The 22,862-nt window shown below is 48.0% G+C and overlaps 1 protein-coding gene across 4 annotated transcripts in view; it reads right to left on the bottom strand.

The window, feature by feature from the left end:
- Positions 1–22,862, bottom strand: part of LOC119861080 (Krueppel-like factor 5) — a 79,650-nt gene that overhangs the window by 36,908 nt on the left and 19,880 nt on the right. Inside the window, exon 2 of one of the 4 annotated variants that reach the window (XM_038415569.2) lies at positions 10,538–11,085. The exons of 1 other annotated variant lie outside the window; for it this stretch is intronic. In XM_038415569.2, coding sequence (XP_038271497.1) covers positions 10,538–10,705 — 168 coding nt within the window. In that variant the 5' untranslated portion in view covers positions 10,706–11,085. Of the gene's footprint in view, positions 1–10,537; positions 11,086–22,862 lie in introns of those variants that run through there. 2 more of the 4 variants (XM_043492166.1, XM_038415570.2) reach the window with 2 other exon arrangements.

Here is a 22,862-nt window from a genome sequence, read left to right on the forward strand (position 1 = left end):
TCTGCCGTGCAGCCCCAAGCTCCCAGCATGCGATAAATGGGCACAGATCCCATTGGAGTCATCTGACAGCAGGCATGCCACAGCATGAGCTAACAGCAGGGAAGAGGTTAATAAGACAGGAGGGTGTTTCCTAGGGTACATCTACACAGCAGCGGAGAGGTAAATTCTGGTGCAGGTAGATGTTCAAGCACTAGCTCTGCTCGAGCTACTGCTTACAAGTAGCAGTGCGCGCATGGCGGCACCAGCTACCCACCCAAGCCCAATCCTGTCCAACCCCCCCCCAAGTACATACTGTCACACTGCTATACTTAGGCACTCTGCTCAAACAGAGCTAGCGTGTGTCCATCTACCTGAGCTTGAATTTACACCTCCCAGCTGCTATGTAGACATTGAGCCTTTGCCATCACTTACATAAATGTAAATCCAGAGTGACACGAAAACTTATGCTCAAATAAATTTGTTAGTCTCTAAGGTGCCACAAGTCCTCCTGTTCTTTTTGTGAATACAGACTAACACGGCTGCTACTCTGAAACTAGTTATTCTGACACTGATGTCTGGGGAGTGACCCTGGACTTATACTGGGTGGAATCTGGCTCTTTAGCTGGGTGGCCAGCACAAGCCATTGAATTCCCTCGATCATTCCTATAATCCACTGGTAATTGCCACTAGCTTGGTACAATCTGAACCACTTCATTTTAACCCAGGATCATTAACCCCTTCGTGCCCTCACTGGTGTCCCCTAGAACCTCCATCCAGGAGATCAGAGCCATCAAGGCAGAGTAGGAAGAGGCACGGGACCCATCTGCTCTTCAGCATGGAAGGCATTAAACTCCATCCTCATCTCCCATGGCTACGTGTTCACTTCCTCCTAGAAGCTTTGCCTGAGCATGGAAACCTGAGCCCTTTTCACATGATCTCACTCCCCTTGGCAGGGGCCCAGACATAGCTGATTTCACTGCAGGATCCAGGCAGGAGCAAAGAATTACATCAGGTCACAAGGAAATCAAAGGGGGGCTCCTTGCACAATCAGATGGCCCCACGCTGCTCCTGTGCGAGGCAATGGCAAAACTCCTACAAGGATCAGGATCAGGCCCAAGTCCAACATGCAGTCAGGACAAAGGAAGAGGAAGAGGGCTGGATGTCTTAGGGAATTGGCAAGGAGATATTGAGCTTCTTACCTACCACCAGTTCAAACCCAGCCCAGGGTGGTAGAGATCACCTGCGGGTATCATCTGAGGTGTGTCAATGACCTACGTGACTCTGTGTCTCAGGCTGATTTCTGGGGGCTCAGTCTCTAGTCACATCACCAAAACCACCATCCATCTTGTGTTCTCAGCCGGGAGACCAAGGGCTGAAGAAAACATGGGGACTAACATTCACTCTCACTCTTAAGGTATGTCTGCACTACAGTGTAAACTCAGAGTCTGAACTCAGGCTCAAGCCTCACCTTCCTTCCATCTACACGCAAATTGTGCTAGCCCAGGACTTTGTGGGGGTGGAGGGTCTGAGCCTGAGACATGCCAGGACCCAGGGTTCAAGCCCTATCACTTTGCAGTGTAGACGCAGCCCCACTGGACTCGGGTGCTGAGAGCCTGCCAAAAGTATTTCACAATCCCACGGGCTGACTTTCCATGTCCTCTAGACAATCAAATTTTCCCACACTGCATCATGACCAAAGGGCTAGAGCGGCCACATTTTGGGAGGGCACTAGGAAGTCTGGGATATGGATGGATAGACTCAGACCCACATGATGCAGTATAGACACTGAAGCTGCAGTTTGGGACCCAGGATTCAACAATTCCTAACCTGTGGTTACAAATGAGTTCAGATGCACAAGCCCCAGGATAACAAACCCAGGGTCTGCTACTCGAGTTCTGCTAACCCTGGGCTTACATTGCAGTGTTGATGCACATAGAGATGGCAGAGGTGAGGCACTGAGTAGCGGGGCGGGGAGCTTGTCATGATCTACCTGTCCTGGAGTGTAAACAGAGGTCTCCTGAATTGTCTGCCAAGCATCTGATCCACATTGGCAGGTCATTTATGGTGTAAACCACAGCAAGGAGAAAAGGAAAGAGCAGGGCCAGCCAAAGCACAGGGATGGCTGGTGGGTGAGGGAAGCGCATGGAGCGCTTTGCTGAGCCTGTCTTCCCCCGCTGGCACAGGCTGCACACCACAGCTGGTGGGATTGAGCATGGCCATCCCCATTGTCTGCAGGCCACGCCTGGGGTTGCAAAAGAACTGGCTCTTCTCCGCTAGTTCACAAGCCTGCTGTGTTGCTGCACGGGGGTAGGAGAGGGGCTCCCTGACTCTTCTTCTCCACAGGCTCCATTGCACTGAGTACAGATGGGGGTTGTCACTAGAGATGGGCTCAAGCCATGAGTTCTGAATGGGGATCTGGACCCTGAGCCAAGTTCACAGGAGCTCAGATTTGATGCTCTGGGCAGGGCCCGTCATTCACTGCCACCTTGCTGACAACTTGAACTGGCTGGAAACCAGCATTTCTTCCCCTCAAAACCATTCAAACAAAAGAAATGATTTTCATTGTTTGAAATTTTCCACCAACGGTTTTGATTTTTTGGGTCAAATGAATGTTTGATTTAAAACAATGAGTTCCCCTTTGATTCTGTCTGATTCAAGCGGGAATGAAAAATATCCGGTTTTCTCATTTATATTTTGACCGCCTCCCTTTTCTCCCCCTTTTTTTGTTGAACTGGGAAAAGGCAAATGGGGGCTGGGGTGACAAAATTAGAGCATCAAAAATGGTTTGGTTCCATTCAAATAAAATCAAAATGACTTTTTTTTTGGTTGGGATTAAAAAAAAAAATCAGAAAACGTAGACTATTCCCAACATTTTTTGGGATAACTTCTACAGGGATCGAAAAGCTGCTTTTCAAGGACAAAACTTTCTGATGGAAAAAACGGGCCACAGCTAGAGAGAACCTAATACACGAAAATCAGCTTCTGTCCCGTGTCAGGAGAGGAGACCGTAGGAAAGACTAGTTTTGCACACTCTGAGATGCCGTCTTAGCGATCGTCTTGGGTCTATTATTGCCCTGGTGACTCATTCACTGGGAGTAACCTTTTTAATAAACCCCCATCAAGTAGCTCAGAAAACCCCCTTCTCCTGAAGCAAGGATCTCCCAAACTCCCATTTATTCAGCTATTGCCCTGAGACAACCTTGAACTCTCTCTCTTCCTCATTTAGAACTAATAAACAGAAGTGTTTCTCCACACCGATGGCTGCCTCATGGGACATCCTGTCCTGGGAAATCCCAGAGCCTGATACTGAGGCTGGAGGACTTTATCACTAGGCTGAGAATTTCATGCCCATGGATCCTTCTCTCCACATACACAGTATCGCATAGTTAATTGGGAATTTGTAGATCTAAGTACTTCTCTGGCCCTCATAAGGCTATGGTGTCTGAAAAACTGACACTCATTAATGGATTTTATCTTCAAAACATCCCTTTAATGAAGGGACGCATGATCCCTATTGTATAGATGGGGAAACTGAGGCCCATGGAACTGAAGTGATGAGTCCAAAGTCACACTGGAACTGAACCTACAGCTTCTACATACTAGTGTCGTGTCATATCCACTAGGCTACCCTTTCTGCCTCTCACATGCCTCTGGATCATTGGGGAAGAGACATTAGGTATAAAAAATCCACCCATGGCAGTGAGTGTTAAAGCCCAGGTCTACAGACTCAGGCTCACACTTTGGCACTACAATTAGCAGTATAGATGTTCCCATTTGGGCTGGAGATTGGGCTCTGAAACCTGGGGAAGGGGTCTCAGAGCCTGAAGTCCAGTCTGAGCGGGAACACCTACAAACCTGGACTCTGAGATGCAGTTTTTTTGCAGTGTAGACGTATCCACTGGGTTTGATTGCCCAGGGGTCTGACCCAGCATGGGAAATCCAACGTTCCTGTTAAAGTGGAGACAGGAATATAGGCTAAACGGTCCAAGACTCATACTGTTCTGCAGCATCCCGGATGGCTGGCAGCACTGAGATTTGATTGGTTAGAGCTCCACAGTGACAGAAATAGCCAGGAGCAAGATGTTGTGAAAGGGGACGTGGCAGCCATTCTGTGCTGCTCAGCCACAGCTGATACCAGATGCTGCTGAGGAGAGAGGGTGAAAAGATTACATTTAAAACAAGCAGAGACACTAGCTCTGTTTGCGTTGGTGGTTCCTTGGTAGCTCCCTTGATTAGTAACCTTGAGTCCAGCTGGCTAATCATCCTAACGCTTGGGTAATGACCACTTAATGAAGAGCAATGTGGGGAGGGAGAGAAGCAAACTCCTCACTTGATTGAGATCAAAGAACAAACTAATCAAGAGCTGATGCCTGTGTTTGCCAGCCTGGCTTTGAAAGAGGCTCCCAATTGTGCAATGCAGGAACCCCTGGAATAACAGACAGGCTGGACAGGCTGCCACCACTACAGACAGCAGGAAGAGCTACTTCGCTCACATGCCAGCCCACAAAATTCCTCCTCTCCTCCAGCCAACCTGAGCCTCCTCCTGCAAAAGGCCCCTTTTGGCTCTGAAAAGCCCCTGGGATGCCTTCTGGATCCAGGATCAGCCTGGTCTTTATAGCTCTATGAACTGCTGCTATTGCCCCTTGGGATCCTGCCCTGACCACAGCTGTGTGCCTATGAAAACAAAAGGCCACAGGGGCGGGGGGGTACAATCAGCGGCTGGAGTCACAGTCTGTCTTCTGCTCAGTGAAACTAATGAACTCTTGGCTGGCTCTTGGCAGCAAGCGAGCCAGGCTGGGAAATCTTAAGTTATCCCAGCTGGCTGTGGTTCAGCTTGTGGCATCAGGGTGGCTCCATCCCTGTCCTCATGAGCTACAGGGCACCGAGCAGGCAAGCAGAGGACTAACAAGGTGCCCCATGTATGCACATTCATGCAGCTCCTGGGGGCTTGCAACTACAGGGCACCCCAACTCCCAGCAGAGCTCACAAGTTGACTGACTCTGACTTCCCAGGTTGGGGGTCCACTGGAGGTGGTCTCTCTGATGGCACTCCCTCGAAATGGACACAGGAGGTAACTAGGGCACTGTAACATAGCCTGCTGAAGTCAACAGGCATCTTTCCACTGACTTCAACAGGCATTGGATCAGGTCTACAGTCAGCAAACCATAATGCAAACCCCAGAGTCCTGGGAAACGTGGGGTGTTGGAAGTCTGGTCTCAAAACTGGGATTGATCACTTAAAATTCTCTGGGGTTTTCTTGGTCCTGCTTGCAGGCAGGTGGCTCTGTAAGAAAGTATGTGATCAGAGTCAGTCAGCACTTTGCAGACAGCCAGTCCAGAGCAAGGACAGGTGAGTTATACCTCTCTGCCTTAGGGGAGCAGTCTGCTTTGTCTCTCGCTGTTTTGGGGGGAGCAAGGGGAGATTATGTTAACATTCTGTATTCTAAGAAACAAAGCCGTGTTAGGTTCCAATCTTCCAGCAAGAGTATTGCTGTTTTTATCGAACTTCCTTGTGTGTATGTCATGAATATCACAGGAAGCTCATGCTTTGTCCTTACTAAGGAAAGTGCCAAAAAGTGTCCTGTATACAGGTATCAAGGTCCAGCCCACAGAGGGTAGGAGGGCATATATTCCCTGGCTGGGACATTACTGATGTTTAGTGCCAGGGAACGGATAGATGAGAGGGGAATGCTGTGTGTGGGAGAGAGATTTCCCTGAATTCCTCCACTACAGCAAAACAGTTACTGCCAATATCCTGCCTCCTTCCCAGGCCCTGCATTGGAAGATCGTGCCAAAAGGAATCAGCCCAGAGAGCCCATATCAAAAGGAGAAGTGGCACTTACGCTGGTGCAGATCTGGAGCAGCTCCTGAAACCAAGGGTATGTCTACACTTGGAGCTGGGGTGTGATACCTGGCTCGTGGAGACATACCCATGCTAGCTCTGATTGAGTTAGTGCACTAAAGATAGAGTGCAGCTGTGATGGTGCAAGCAGCACGAGGTGCTAACCGCCCAGAGTATGTACCTTGTCTTTTGGACAGGACTGTACTCTGGGCAGCTAGCCCCTGATGCTGTTTGTGCCACTGCAGCTAGGTTGCTATTTTTAGAATGGTAGATCGATAAGAGCTGGCGTAGGTATGTCTCCTCGAGCTGGAATCACCCCCGACCTCGCAGCATCAGCAAACCCTCAGAGAAGTCAGTGGGAGAAGTGAAACTGAAAATCAGAGCACTAATTTGGCTGCTCATCTATGGATCAAGGAGCCTAATATAGGCCCTCATTTTGTAAAGTCTTGCTCTCTGGCCTCACATTGACTGAGATGAGAACCTGCCCCAGAACCATGATGGGCCTTGTGCTTCACATCCTTGTTTTGTTCTTGAACGCAAGAGCTTGCCCCAGGAGCCCCACAAACCTGGCCTTTCCTTTTCTCAATCCATGAAACTCTTTGGAATAGGCACTGCTATATGCACACGTCCCCGCTGACATCACCGAGCTGTGAGGGGAGAAGGCTAACCCCCGCCCGCACATCCCCAAGCCTGGATTTCCGGAGCTTACACCTAGGGTGGGGCTTCCTTCTCCTGAACTTGGAGCTGGCAAAACTGACCGGAGGCAGTACAGTCACAGCCCTGCCTTGTCTCAACATGCCTCAGGTTTAATCCAAGGGGCTTCCCCACGTTACACCCACTTGTCTCTCCCGTTAGAGGTGCTCTAGTTCACTGGAAGTTATGTGCTATGTCTGGTGCTATGCGGGATCAGATGTAACAGTACAGATCAGAGCTGGAGCTAAACGAGAAGGAAGCCTAAACCAACCCCCCATCCATGGACTGAAGGGGACATGCACAAAACCAAGATCCAAACTTCTTAGCCCATTGCTATCAAGACCCCCAAACAGGAGCCCTGAATCACGAACCCACCTCCCCACCAGATCCATTTACCGTGGGATCTGAACTGCATGGCCCAGGGCTGTCCCTGTAAAAGTCAGAAAAGCTCTTCAGGGAAAGGAAAGGCAGAAATCGCTGTGTGTGTTGCGGTGCAAAGCTATGATTTCACGGGTGAAATCCTGTTCTCGTTGCAGTCAATGCCAAAACTCCCATTGGACGGCAGTGGGGCCAGGAGTCAAAACAAGCAACCACACAACTTTCCCTACAACTCTGCAGGGAGGTAAAGGACGGTTCATTCGTTCTCCCCAGCACAGCCATCCTGTCTGCTTTGAATGGTGAGTGGGGACAACAAACGGGGGGGGGGGGGGAGTGGGGAGAATTACTAGAATGTGACCTCACCATATTCTAAGCATGTGCACTCGTGTGCATGTGCATTGTGTGAGAGGGGTGTGGGGGGGGGGGGTGAATGCATGCGCTGTGTCTGGGAGAAGGATGGGGAAGAGGTGTGTGTACGCATGTGCGTTATGGGTGGGAGTGTGTGCGCATGCATGCATGTGCGTTGTGTGCGGGGGGGTCTGCGTGTGCAAATCCTCAGCAGTCAGACCACTGAGGAAAGCATGTGTCGTAGGTAACAAGCAGCCAGGGTGTTGGCTCTGAAGTACTCTCCAGCTGTCTGTGGGAGTCTCAGGGTCACCAGGAGTGTCCCTTGCCTCAGATTATCTCCCCAGGAGTTTGCTGAGGGATATCACAGAGTCTGGGCTGACTTAGCACTCGGAGCAGCCAGTGGTTCTGTTTGCAGTTGGGAGAGCAGGGGCAGCCCAGGATCCAGCGGGACCCAGCCTGCTGCAGAGGTGTGGGGGAGGGATGGGGATAGCCCCTCCCTGTGGTTCTGCTCCTGGAGCGGGAGACGGGGCCAGCCCGGCATCCCCCTGCCATCTCAGTGCTAGACCATGCCTTCCTGCACATTTGTGCAGTGTCCTGATGCCTGCCCAGGGCATCCCCAGGCCAAAGAAGGAAACAGGGCCACCTGACAACATCCCCTCTTGTCCTATTGCTGAGGGATGACATTGCTTTCCCCCCTCCCCCGTCCCGTTGCCAGAGTGGGAGATCAGACCAGCTTGCTGTGTCCCACTCTGGTCCCAATGCTGGAGGGGGACACAGACCAGCAGCACCCACCCCGATCCTGCTGCTGGAGGGTGACAGCAGGCCGGCCTGCAAATTATTGAGTCCATTTGTTACCTAACCCAACCCTTTGAGGGAATTGCATCAGTAACTCTCATGGCGGGGGAGGGGAGAAGGGGGAAATCAACCCCATGGCTCACACCCCTGGACTCTGCCCTGTGTGTTCTCAGCTGTGCTGGGGTCTAAACAGATCCACAGATGCACCCTTTTCTTTCTGGCCTCTAGTCCATTGCTATGGCACACATTCTACTGCTGGTGGCAGTAGTGGTGGTATGGAAAGCTGGAGCTTCCACCACCAACCTTCCCTCCTATTCCCACTGAATTGTCTCACACTTCCCCAGCCCACCCTTGCCAGGGGCTCTAAAGACAAGGGAAGGTGGGTTTGTATTGCTGGCTGATTGGCAGAGTACAGACCTGATGGATGGGCTGCATGCCACTACCATCTGGACAGCAGAGGAATCACTGGCACCGTCCAAGGGCCGGCAGCAGATCACACAAGCGGGCTGTGGGTGGCACATGCCACCCAGGGAAAAGGCTGCAGGGGATGGTCCCTCTCACTAGACTTTAAAAACAAAGTTCCCAGAACACCAGGTCACAGCAAAGAGGCTGTGAGTGGCGTCCACTCCTCCTAGCAACTTCCTGTCATACTCTTTTCTAATGCCAGCAGCCCTGAGCTAGCAGATCCCCAGCCAGAATTCTGGCACGACCCAGAGGTGAGAATCAGAACCTCTCAGGGGACCACTTGACACAGGATTATTTTATTTGTTGGTTCTCCCTTCTCTGCCCACACAAAGTCAGGTCCAGGGCAATGGCACACCACGCCCTGTCCTAAAAGAACCACGATCGCCCTCCAAATCCAGGAACGGCCTTCCTGCTCCCTTCCTGCCATCCGCTTCCCAGAGCCTAGCACATAGACCCATTCTAGTTCCCAGCGCCTGCAACAAGATGGCGCTGGGAAGGCGCGCACCCAAGGTTAATCATTAGCCAACTTAGCACTCTGACTTAGCAAGACACCACAGAGCAATGCCAACCTCCTCGCTTTCTGCGCCACTTCTGGGAGCAACCAGGCAGGCTGCTCTAGGGAACGGCGGCAAATCACTAACAGGAGCACAGCTCCAAGAAGTGGCCCATCCAAGCCTTAAAACCATAAGTCAAAGTCATTCAGATCCCAGAGTTCCTTTCACCTTCCCATGAAGGCTCATTCTTTAGGGACAACTTGACCCTTGGTAGAACCTCACTGACATCAGGGAAGTTACCCCAGGGGAGATTTGCCTCACTGGGTTTCACTTCTTTCCAAGAACTCCTTGAAGGAGCATTTCCAAAACTCTCGCTCATTTCCACTTGGATTGGATGGGGGGAAGAAAGGGTGATGCTAACCTGCCTTAAAGGCAGATGAAGGAACTGCTCGCCCCGGGACTCCTGCATTTCATCTCAAAAGAGCAAGGCGGCAATAAAGCGACAGTTGTAAAATGGTTCCCCAGCGTGGGGCAGGACACTGCCCGTGTTTCACAACCGGCCCCACAATCAGAGCGAGCGGGGTTGCTGCACCCAGAGCTTTTCAGCAATCTTCTCTGTCTGGGATCTTTGCTTGTGACTCGGGAGGGGGGCTGGTGGCTGATTTCCAGGCAGTTTATCCACTGCTTTATCTCTGGCCTTGCTGTTCACAGAGGGAAGCAGCAGCGCTGGGGAATTTCAAGGAGAATTCCATTCTTGTCTCCACTAGTGTGATTTGAAAAATAAGAGCCTGAACTACAGGAAAGAGCCCATTCCTGGAGCCCTTCCTTAGTGATCTTCTCTGTTTTACAAGAGGGACTCTCCTACTGCTTCTCCAAGATGAAAATAAAACTCCTATAGAACTTAAATGTTTCCACACTGGCTTCTTCCGATCACGCAACAAATGACTGGAACTATGTTCCAGAGGATTGTTCACAACCCATTTGTTTCACACCTGGCAGAAAACACTTTCTAAAATCCGCCCCCAAATTTTAATAATCGGGGGGGGAGGTCTATTTAAACAGCAAAAACGAAACAAAATCCAGCTGCAATTTTTTTCCCTTTAAAAATCAGATCCACACCTTTATCATTTAGTGACTGACGGATTCTTTCTGTCGAAAGTACAGGCTTTGAAATCTTTCCAGTCTAGCACCCACAGAAGGGGAATTTTCATCACTACACACTGATGGGCCAGATCCTCATCTGGTGTATATCAGTGTAGTTCCGTGGACTTCAATGGAGCTACACCAATTTGCACCAGCTGAGGACCTGGCCTTTTGTTTCCCCAGGCTAGGCTTGTTTTGCAAGCTGCAATTTCTGGGGGAGGGCTGTGTTCAGTGGAAGAATTCTGATCTGGCTTTTCTCTGAACATTTAAAAAAAAAACAACACAAAAGTGTCAAATAATGAAAACCAAACCAACCTCTGAAAATCGACAGCCAGTACCTCATTATTCCACATCAATAAGGATACTGAGGTGTGAGGAGAGCTATTAAGGCTTTCTCTTACCTGTGCCAGGTCATGTTGGTTTTCCAAGATCCTTATAGCAGGTTTGATGTCTTCAAAGACCGAGGTGTCTTCAGCAGACTCCCCGGACATTCTGACTGGTTTTAATTGCGTAAACACTGTACTTTCTTCAAGATTTGGGGTGCTCAGAACCAGCCCACTGCTGCTCATCCCTCCTACAGTCCCCTTCCCCCCCTTCTGAATGTGTTACAAACCAAAAACTAAAAAGAAAAAAAAGGGGGTTTGGAAAAAGCTGGAAGGGATTCAAGAACTCGGAAGCAAGCCCGTTGCTAATCCTTAGGAATCCAGGTGCACTGTAGCCTTAAGAAGTCTGATCTGTTACAGAAAAGTCTTACCTGTCCTGAAGTAGGAGGCACACTAACCTGGCAAACTTCAGTGACAGGCCGGCTGAGCCAATCAGGACTGGAGCTAACGCTGCTCTGGCCAATAAGCCAGCTGACATCTCTTTAAGGCAACACAAGATACAATGAGTACAGAGCCCTGCTTTCTGTGACTCTTTCTACCAGCCATGTTACCTGTAGCAGGTATACCTAGAAAGAGAGAGAGAGAGAAAATTACAGACAGACTTGCACGAGACTCTAAGGCCAGGGCTAGGCAAGGAACTTTTGCCAGTATAATCATGTCAGTTAGGGCTGTGATTCGTCACAACATTTTTATACAAGCAAAAAGCCTTAGAGTACATGCAGCTATACCAGCAAAAACCTCTTTTTACTGGTACGGCTTATTTCACAGAATTGCTATAAGCTATACCAGCAAAAAAACTCTTTTGCCAGTATAAGCTGCTTCTCTACCAGGGGATTTGCCAGTATAGCTATAGCAGTACAGCAAACCCTTTCTAGTGTAGACAAACCCTAAGTGACACAGCTGTAGCTGTGTTCTGTTGTCCCCTGTCAGGGCCTGGATGCTCACACTGGTTTGTGACCCCTCACACTGGTTTGTAACCCCTCACACACACACTGCTGGGTACAGCATCACAGCTCTGCTCTTTCGGCCAAGACAGGACTCATTTTGGAGCCTGTAAGTGCACTCCTTGAGCGACCAGAAGTAGAGGAGCCATGTACGATGCTCCCTTCTTGGGCACTGAATGCTCTACCAGGTTGGAGATCTTGAGACCGTAGCCCAGGGATTTGCATTTGGCTTTCTGCAGTGCAACGCTCTAGAGTCTAGACTGCCCTAGAGAGATCCAGAGTATAGCAGACTTGGAAAGTAATCTACTAATTTAGGAGTGTGGTCAATAATTTTTGACTAAACGTTTTTTCATCAAGAAATGAGGGTTCATTGAAAAGGAATTTTTTGGCAGGGGTGAAAGTTAATATTTTGTTTTCCAAAAAAATTCTCACTGAAAATTTTCATTAAATCAAGAATTTAAAAAGTGGATTCTGTGTAATGTGAAGGGTTTAAATCAAGATCTGAGGACTTCAGAAACTCAGCCAGAGGTTAGAGGGTCTATTACAGGAGTGGGTGGGTGAGGTTCTGTGGCCTGCAATGTGGAGGAGATCAGATTAGATTAACATGATGGTTCATTCTGGCCTTAAATTCTATGAAAGCCTACAAAAAAATTGAATTTTTTTAACATAATGGGAAATTCCAATTTCCAGATTTTTTACTATTCCCTAGTTTTTTTTCTTTCTTTGGGGGGAAGGGGGAAAAGGTTAAAAAAAAAAAAGAACGAAGGGAAAACAACACTTTCTTATTTTTTCCCCACCAGAAAAAGTTGGAAAAAAGTTTTAAAAGTAAAAGTAAGGGTGGGGCACACTTTCTTGCACTTTTAAACTTTTTCCAGTAGAGAAGTCTGGGAAGAGCTCTCACTTTTCCACTGGAAAAAATGGAGCAAAAGAATGAGAAAAACAAAGGAAAGAAAATCCAAAGCCAAAATGAAACATTTCCAAATAAAACCATTTAAAACGAGTTTTTCTTTGTTGCTTCAACACATTTCATTTCACAAATCAAAAAACAGGGTAAAGAAAGTGAAAACTTGAAAATTAAAACTGTTCATTTTTTCTGAACTTTTCATAAAGAAAACCCAACGTTTCAACCAGTTCTGCTCCTAACATCCCTGATCTACTCACAAGGTCACCACTGCAGACATAAGCCAACCAGGTCCAGTAGAGTAAGAACGAAACTATCACCCACTACTGTTTCCTTGCGCTCTGCCATCGGTCTGTTTGCATACACCTGTCTCTTGTCTTACACTTCAACTGTACGCTAATTGGAGCAGGTTTTTTTTGTTGTGTTTGTACATGGGGCTCTGATCCATGACTGAGTCTCCTTGGAACTACCATAATAACAGTCATTCAGGACGAAGCCAAGTCTCTCATTTGAATAACATTTCCTATTTTGCTGTGTCTAGGTGCAAAAGCAGGAACGGCCAAACTAACCACATGGGGAAAGGCGGTTGTCCTCTATTTCTGGCTCACATGGAAGCAGGAAGCATCCGAATTACCACAGGAAAAGAGGAAATCTTGGTTCTCAGAAGGTTTCTAGCTTTGCGGACCCACAAAGTTGGATCACCACAAGCATTTCTGGGGCTTCTCTGAACCGCCTCTCCAAATCTTTGTGGTTCATTTGTCTCTAGCCATCAAAATGTTTGGGAATGATCACAATTTTCACACTTCTGTGCTCTGACCAACAAGCTGGGAAACTAGAGGTTTATAAGGCCTTGCATAACACTATTGTGTTCTGACGTTGCATCATGCAACACATCCCAGCGATATTGCAACATGTGTCCCCCAGCATCATAGATGAAGGGAAAATAGCCATGGTGGGGCATTATGACACAGTGGGTTTGTCTACACTGGAACTGGAGGGATCATTTCCCTGGACATACCTGCACTAGCTCTGATGAAGCTGGTGGACTAAAAATAGCAGTGTAGCTCCTGCAGTGTGAGTAGTGGGATGGGCTAACCACTCCAAGTATAATCCCGTCTTGAAATCCTAGATCCTGCCATCCATGCAGCCATAGATACACTCTTATTTCTAATATACTAACTCAGTCAGAGTTAGCCCGGGTATATCTACCCAAGATGGAAATTACAGTGTAAATATACCCAGAGGCACAGTGTTACAATGTGATTATATTGTCCCACATTGCAATTACAAATCGGTGGCAGCCTTACCTGTATCCCCTGGGTCAGACTCCCCAGTCCACTCAGGGTGCTTTGGACTGTGTAAATCAACATCATTCCCTGGAAATCAATGGAGCTACACTGATTGACACCATCAGAGGATCTGGCCAGGTTATTTCAGTAGTGGACTCAAGTCCCTAAAGCTCTGTTTTCAGCGGTCAGACTTAGGAAGAGAAGGTAGAAGGCAATCCTTGCTACCTTGCATCTGATATGGATGAAAAATTGATCCGAGACTGGAATTGCTTCCGTGCTGCTGGCAAAAGCTGCAGTGGGAGCTGAGAGCATTCAGCACCTCACAAGATCAGTCCTTTAATGCAAACACTGATAGTAAATGTTTCAAAAAAAATGCAAGCAATCAGTCAGTCTTTATTAGCGCCCCAGGCTTTCGCCAATAGAACACATAACAAATATGTAAAACAAATAGCTTATATCAGATGCAAGACTTTGGACTTCAGTACACTCAGCAACGTACTCATATGCTCTTAAAGAACTGCTCTGAATCCAGTTTGTTGAATAAGTCAAAGTTCTAATATTAAAGAGACAATGTTGGGAAGAATCAAAACATTTACAAATGCAGCAAGTTGCATAAAACCTATTATTATCAGAAATGTTTTCAGGACTCTTTTTTATATTAATGAAAACATTTATTTTTAATCCAACCCCCCCACTGCAGGATTTGCAATTACTGTTACCAATAATAATAATTATTATTATTATTTGTATTGCTAGAGCACCTAGGAAACTCAATATGGACCTAGTCTGAAACTCCAGAACTGCTCTGTGCACAAGTAAAGCTGGTGGCAAAATAATGAACATTTTCCACAACAGATTTTTGATCCTTTTTGTGAAAAATTTTCATCCAAAATTTAAATTTTTTAAAAAAGTTGGCTGGCTCTAATAAGAATTTAAGGCAATGAAACTGACTAGGAGGAGAAAGTGAACGTGTCCAGTCTGAGAAAGTGATCAGTCTCTTTCCTCTGTCCATGAGAAGTGAAATGCACACAAATAAACAAACTGCATAAACAGCTTACAGCAAGTTTCAGAGTAGCAGCCGTGTTAGTCTGTATTCGCAAAAAGAAAAGGAGTACTTGTGGCACCTTAGAGACTAACAAATTTATTTGAGCATAAGCTTTCGTGAGCTACAGCTCACTTCATCGGATGCATTCCACCAAATGCATCCGATGAAGTGAGCTGTAGCTCACGAAAGCTTATGCTCTAATAAATTTGTTAGTCTCTAAGGTGCCACAAGTACTCCTTTTCTTTTAACAAGACCTGCAGGCATTTCCCTGCAGTGATCATTCAGTCAAATTCTAGGACTACACTGATTTCTGTCAATGATTTCCCAGCAGGAGGATTTTTTGATTTCAGCATTAAAACAAAGCAATCTGCAAAGCTCTTATCTGCATCAAGTCCACTTGTAAGGAAATGGCCTTGAGTCTATAAATGATCTGTGTGACTTGGTTTGCTCAACACCTTTCCAGCCAAAGGCAGATATTGCCTCTAAGGAAGCACTGATATACTTAAGCCAAGAATAGGAGATTTGTGGAGGTGTTGTTCTGCAAGCCCTTTAACTTTGTGTCTCTCACAGCACTGAGGACAATGTCTGCGCTCAACAAAAAATTAACACTAAACACAAAAAATAAACACAGTGTCTTGGGACTGTACGATGGACATCTTCTTCCTGTACTTCATCTGGCACAGCACAGTGCTGTTAAAATCCCTTTTTCAGTGCAAACCTGACTCAGAAATGCTGGAGGATTTTTAGATCAAGAGTGCATATGGTGGAGGCTTGTCCACACCTAAACGGTCAGGAGATTTGCCTGGAAACTTAGATCAGGACACTGGTTGTCATGACACCTGAATTATATTCAGAGATGGACCAAAACTCAGATCCCATATCTGAGGTCCCACCTCCAACATTCATTTTGGAAGAGAGTGTTGTCTAGTGGTTGGTGTGGGGAAATCTGGGAGGCAGAACTCCTGGGTTTTATTGCTGGCTATGGAATCTAGGAATCAGAGCAGACGGGATGGCGAGTCAGAATTCCTGGGTTCTATCCTCAACCACAATTTGTTGGGCTAGATGCAGGAATTACTGGGTGAAGTTCTCAGGCCTGTGCTATGCAGGACAATTCATGACTAACCTGTGGAACTCATTGCCATGGGGTGTTGTGAATGACAAATGTATAACTGGGTTCAAAGAAGAACTGGATGAGTTCATGGAGGATAGGTCCATCAGTGGCTATTAGCCAGGATGGTCAGGGATGCAACTTCATGCTCTGGACAACCCGAAACCTCTGACTGCCAGAAGCCGGGAAGGGAAGACAGGGGTCAAGTGAGTGATAATTGCTTTGTTCCGTACATAGGAGAGAGGATTTAACCTAGATCCAACACCCTTCAGATGCTGGGCAAGTCAGCAGTGTCTGAGATCATTCCTTCATAGACAGGGGCTCCTGGGCCCCAGATCAGTGTAGGACAGCTTTTCCCCCACCCTGCCTTAAAACTCCTGGGTGGCCACACATCTTATCCTAGGGAACACATATACCCCAGGGTGCTCTTCTCCAAGGGGAGGCCACAGCACTCTATGGGCCTGATACACCCCCGACATGTCCCCCAAGTCACTGGGAAGGTTTCCATTGACTTCAATGGGAGTTTGATCAGGTTCCAAAAGGGCCTGGCTCTCTTTCCTCCCGTACCTCGCAGTAATTTGCATGAGGTAAAGAGTGCAAAATGGGTGTTAATTGCTTCCAACGCAGAATGGAAATGTCTTACAAACGCTCTGCTCAGGAGTGAAGGCCAGCTCAAGGGGCAAGGAAGCAGAAAGCCAGTTTACTCCTCTTTCCCCAGTTCCTGTGACAGCTTCCTAACAGCAGACAGGAACAGCGTAGTATCCCTTTAAATAAACTATGGGCCTTTTAGTGGTGCTCATCTTGTATTACATGTTAGAAGCAGCCACAAACCAGTCTGAGGTGCAGCATGTGCGTAGCTAGGCCTCGCACGTTGTGTATAGTTAGTAAACATGGTTATTTGGAACCCAACCTGGCCCTGTGATTTCTTCATGGTGTTTGTGTAGGGTAAGGGAAAAAAACCCACACATGCACACAACAGAGGGCTACTGGGAACAGGTCAGACTCTCACTAGAGATGCTCAGATATCTGCTTCTGACAGTATATAGGTTTGCTGAGCGGCTTAGCTAGGCTGCAGCCTCAATATGGGGTGTGTGTTTTAATCTACGAAATGCCCTGGAGGTACTGTTGTGGGCCCATCTCTGGTGATGATGGTCTCACAATACCACATAAGCATGGTTAATGTGTTCTACATCCATACTGGGGACTCCATGCTCAAGAGTGGACATCCAGATTGCAAACTGGCCCATGCCCCCTAAATCCTCATATATGAACAGACAAAACTCCAGCTTCTGTTGGGTGAAGTTGCCATAATCCATGGCACTCAGATGAATGATGCTGAATTCACACCAGGGTAAAAGAGAACAGACTTTAGTCCCCTGGTCTTTCTGAGGTTGAATTTGGGCTTCTCTAAGATGTAAGTCATTCAGGGCCCTTGTGCTGGCCCTCAGCGGGGGGAGAATTTCACCCCTAGAGCTTATATTTCATCACTGCCAGAATGCAAGTGTTCCTAATGCTTACAAAACAAAATGGAGCAGACCCCAGCCCCTGTACCACCTCTGCCACAGAAATACAAAGCCACCTGAGTTTATTTCTCCCCTGGATCTCACAAATCCCTAATTTGCATCTAACATATCCCTCTCTGGATCCCTTCAAAAGGACACTGCTTCCCCCAGCTCCCTTCTGCACCACATCTACAGTCACCAAACCAGTCTGGTCACTCCAGGAATTCACTTTGAAAAGAGTGTCAGGGAGGGAATGTAAACCCGTACACCTGTGCAGCCTTGTGCAATAAGGAGCAGCAGTATTGAGGGGCCAAGAGGGGTCAGAGTGGAAGGGAAGCTAAGCCAGCAGCCTGCCAATGAACAGTTTGGGCTGCAGACAGCACAGAGGTCTACAAGCAAAAACTCAATGTTCTAGATCCTCAACTGATGCAAATCAACTCTAAGCCCAGCTGTGTGTTGGCTGAGCGTTGGATCCCAAGGGAACAGAAGACCCTCCAGTCCCTGAACACCAGTGAAGTATCTGTAATCGCAAAGGCCAGCCTGTAGTTAGTGTGAAATCCTGGGAACAGTGAATTAGTAGAAGCAGCAGAAGCAGGATTCATGTAGTCGTAATATGAAAGCATGAGCAATATACTGTGAGTATTACCATTCACCCAGATGTGCTGTTATACCAGGTGCTGCACAATCACACAAGAAGACACAGCCCCCGCCCTGAAAAGCTTCCAATCTAATTAGAAACAGGATGCAGGCAGCAAGTAAGAGTGAAAGCAAAGGGCCGTGGTGAAATGACATTGAGGTGAGTGAGGAGGCTGGAGATGTGTGTGACGGGATGATTCTGAATTGGAAGTACTGTTAGATAAAAACAAACAATGATTTATTAATTGACAGGTTGACTGAAATCGGGGGGCTCCCTGATTGCCATTAGACCCAGCCATTGTTGGCGGGTCAGTTACTTGTTGGGGTCACACCAGCAGTGGGGATCTGAAGGAGGCGAGGGTAGTGGCTGTCAGGATCAGCTCAGGAAAGAGATTCTGGTGCATGGATGGAGATACAGAGACATCCCTGGGGGAAGGAGACAGACATTTGGAAATAGTATCACTGGTGGAGCACAGGGGGACACCACGATAAGAGACAAAAATGGCTGAGGAGGAAGGGGCAGGGCTGTAGCAGGCCCTCAAGATGTAGACAAAAATCTGGAATCTGAAGCTGTGGAAGACAGGTGGAGAGCTGGTAAGAGGAGGTAGCATGGTGTAGTTTTAATTTTTAAACAGTGAGAGTAATTAATCATGAGAACAACTCACTGAGGGGCCTAGTGGATTCTCCATCACTGACCATTTTTAAATCTAGATTGGCTGTTTGTCTAAAAGATTCGCTCTGGGAATTATTTTGGGGCAGGTCTCTGGCCTATGTTGTACAGGGGATCAGACTAGATGATCACAATGGCCCCTTCTGGCCTTGGAATCTATGATCTGAGAGACAACCCACGCAGCTCTGTGCAAACTTCCTTGGTAGGTTACGGCTAGCAGGGTTCACCACCTGACGCTGACTAGCACAGGTAGCATTGTCAGCCTTTGTTGTAACAGGAGCTACTGGCAAGGGCTCTGCTTAGTGGCTGGGATCCAGGAGACATAACAGTTGTTAGCAAGTATATAGCTCAGAGCTCAGCTCCCCATGACAATGAGTGCCTGGGGCTTATCAGAGGAACGAAACCACAGCTCACTGTGTTTTAACCCATTATATGCCACATTTCCTGTTTCCCAAAGAGTCGACTGGGTCTTGGGGCAAAATTTTCAAAAGTCCTTATTGGCTTAAGACCCAGATCCTCCGAGGTATTTGGGTACCTAACGCTCACTGAAATCAAATACGTTTGGTACATTTGGGGATCTGGGCCTAAGAACCTTAGTCCCATTTTCAAAAATGATGTGGGTGCTTAGGAGCCTAGGGACCACTGAAAGTCAAATCAAAGACAACAGCAAGTGTGTAGCCAAAGCCCATAGGACTCTAGATGTGTCAGAAACCTTTCCTCTCCAAGTTGCTGACCAAGAACTTGGCACAAGCAAAGAAGAAACCAAAGAATTCATCCCAGAAGATGGTTGGACAGGACTTTGGTCCATGCTGTGAGGATGCCCATGCTATGCTGCCACAATCCATAAAGTGCAGTTATGCGCCTCGTTCTCAAGAGTCAGCCTTTGGGTTTGACGTGCTCCCAGGAGCCCAGGACATAACCTCAGGCTTGTTGATTTCAGTGTGTCAGCCACAAGACATCACATGCACAACCTGGCAAAGACCAGGGCACGGCTGGTGCACAGTCCTGTATTTTATGGCATTGGGTTCCGGACGCCCATGGTCCCAACACACGTTAGCTCTTACTGCCATGCGGAAATGGTAGCCCTCAAAGCAGCACCTCCCATGGGTCACAAAGAGGAGGTACCATCAAGTGGAAGTAGCTGGGAGTGACACAAGTAACTGATGGCACAGCAATTGCTAAAGGGCTTGGGTGTCCACCAGCCCGTTGGTAGCATATGTTAGCCCAGGATCTCAACATATTTTACAAGGATTCAGCAGATAAGGCTGACATTTTCAAAGCTGCCTAAGGGCTCTGGATGTCTAATCCCCACGAAAACGAAGGTTTAAGCCTCAGCTTCCTAGTGCCCTCTGAGACATATAAGTATTATCACTACCACAGTACAGAGAGGGAAAGCAAAGGTGTAGAGAGAGGAAGTGATTCACAGTGAGCCAGTGATGGTTACAGAACCCAGGTGTCCTGATCCCTGGTCCCCTGCTCTAACCAGAAGCCTGAGCTTCCAAATTATTTGCCCATGATAATTTGGACAGTCAGTGGCACAGCTGAGAGTGGAGATCCAGGATCCTACCTCCCATGCATGTGCTCTAACCTCTAAGCCAGGGGTGGGCAAACGCCATCCCTTTTAAGCTGGCCCGCGAGTTCCCACTGGGGAGCGGGATCTGGGATTTAACCCACTCCGGCGCTCCAGCCGGGGCACCGGGTTGGGGTCTGCACCATGCAGCTCCTGGAAGCTGCAGCATGGCCCCGCTCCGGGGGGCAGGATCGGGGGCCAAACCACGCGGCTCCCGGAAGCAGCTGCATGGCCCCATTCTGGTGCTTGAGGTAAGCATCGCTCGGAGCCTGCACCCCTGAGCCTCTCCCCACGCCCCAACCCCCTGCCCTGCCCTGATCCCCCTCCTACTCTCCAAACCTGTCCATCCCAGCATGGAGTACCCTCCTGTACCCCAAACCTCATTCCCAGCCCCACCCCAGAGCCTGCACCCCCAGCCAGAACCTGCACCCTTGCTCTGATCCCCCTCCCGCCCTCCAAACCCCTCAGTCCCAGCCCAGAGCACCCTCCTATACCCCAAACTCCTCATCCCCAGCCCCAACTCAGAGCCTGCACCCCCAACAAGAGCCCTCACCCCCTCCCGCACCCTGGCCCCAATTTTGTGAGCATTCATGGCCCGCCATACAATTTCTATTCCCCAAAGTGGCCCTCAGGCCAAAAAGTTTGCCCACCCCTGCTCTAAGCTATGATCTTCTACAGCTAAGATGGGGTCCGTCCACCAGCAGCCTCTGACATTACATCCTCACTGGTTCTGGTCAGTGCCAGAGGAATTGTGGTCAACATTTGAACATTTCATGAAGAACAATTGGATCTGTGACAGCAAAAAGCAGCAGGCATATTCTGGGTGCCTGTGCACTACAGGAAAAAGACAGGGACACGTCTAGGCAAGCATCAATGGGGAGAAACCAGCAGCCAGGCATGAGAATGACTGAGCCAGCTGCCTCCAAAACCCCTGCGTTGCACAATAACGATTTCCCAGCATGCGAATGGTTAATTCCGAGCATCTCATGCTATCGGAATGTGCTGGTTACTTCTTTCACCTATTGCCTCCTGCGTGAGGTGTATCCGCCCAGCTGGTTTCTCATGGAAACAATTCTTTAAAAGCAGTGAAGCTGCAAAACATCTACATGACATTTCACTCTTCTGGACATCCCATTCATCACAGCAGTCCTGAACCCACCTGGTACCAGCCACTAATGGGCAAGCAAAACCACCCTGACTCAATAGTCACCACCCTTCCATTCCTCCGTCTCCATTCTTTTCCTGCAGGTCTTTCTCCAGCCTACCCGCTATCTGCCTCTCTTTTTTCCTGTCCTGGATGTAATCTGTATGTTCACTTGTATAGCTTTTCTATTGCATCCCGCCCCCCCTTACTATTTTCACATCATTTTCTCTGCTTCTGCCTACGTATTTTTGCTTCTGCTTGTCTATACACAAGTTATGTCACCTTAAAGTATACTATTATAGTTAGAGTGGTACAATTCCCCTACTATGGATAGTTATATTATACAAAAGCAGTTTAGCTACTTGTATGAAGGAAGAGGATTAAGCTATAAAGTATGCCAATATAACTGTGTCCCCACGGTGATTGTATCACTATAATCAGACAGGTTTATTAACTGAAATAGTTCTACCAGTACAAAGCCTGTGTTTAGAAGAGGCCTTAAGGCCTGGACTACATGGGCAAGTTATTTTTTTATGTAACCTAAGATGTGAATTTAAACCAATATAATTAGACCATGTGGATGTCCACACCAGAATGTATGTGGCACATGACATATCCCATGTAGATAAGACCTTAGTAGTTTGGAGGTGGGAGGGGGGAATTTGAGTGATTAGGGAATTTTGTAGAAATTTCTGGGAAATTCTCCCTCCCCTGCACTTCTCAAAATTCCATCCACAATTTGATGGCCTTGGTTGGAACCCTGGTTAAGTAGCAGGTAAATTATGTTCCATTTATTTCAATCCGGCCTCTAAAGGATTTCTGCCCATGGCACATGGGGGCAGGTGTCCCATGACTGGCATAGCTGTGAGAGTACTATTGCAGGTCAGCCCTGACAGGCATTGGCTGGCGGGGGTATATATGGGATCCAGGACTGAGGTAGCAGGGGGTGCACTAGGTTAGGACAGAGCTGTGTGCGGGGATTCCAGGACTGGCACCGCAGGGGATGTTAGACTGCATGATCTCCTGAGGTCCCTTCCAACTCTGATATTCTATGATTTCTAGGATGTCGGGACTGGGATACACAGGCAGAACCACATGGGGAAAGCTTTCTGAGAAACAGTATGAAATTCATCTGGCTTTTGCCATTGTTATTAGTCACTCGCCTTTGTAAGCATTATATTCACCTTTACCCCACCCACAATCAGTCTTCTCTGTGCCCTTTAGATATGGGAAGGAACTGAACACTTCCCCAGTTAGCCAGAGGCCTGGGCAACACGGCATGAATCAGCATCCCTTTGGCAAGCTGTAGGTGTTAGCTGTATTTGTACAGTGGGAAACGACTGTACAGTACCTCACACCAGCAAAAAAAAAGATCGAGCTTTTCGAATGCTTTGCTTTGGTTTTCACTGCTCCTTGCCACCTCCCAGCTGCCAATCATCCACCCAGCACTGGAGACAAAGGGTGAGCGAACACAGCTCCTCTGGACTCCAGTGGAAGGCAAGCAAGGAGTGGTGAAGGTTTGTGCATAGCATAG

Source organism: Dermochelys coriacea, chromosome 9 (genome assembly GCF_009764565.3).
Source record: "Dermochelys coriacea isolate rDerCor1 chromosome 9, rDerCor1.pri.v4, whole genome shotgun sequence".
NCBI lineage: Eukaryota > Metazoa > Chordata > Testudines > Dermochelyidae > Dermochelys > Dermochelys coriacea.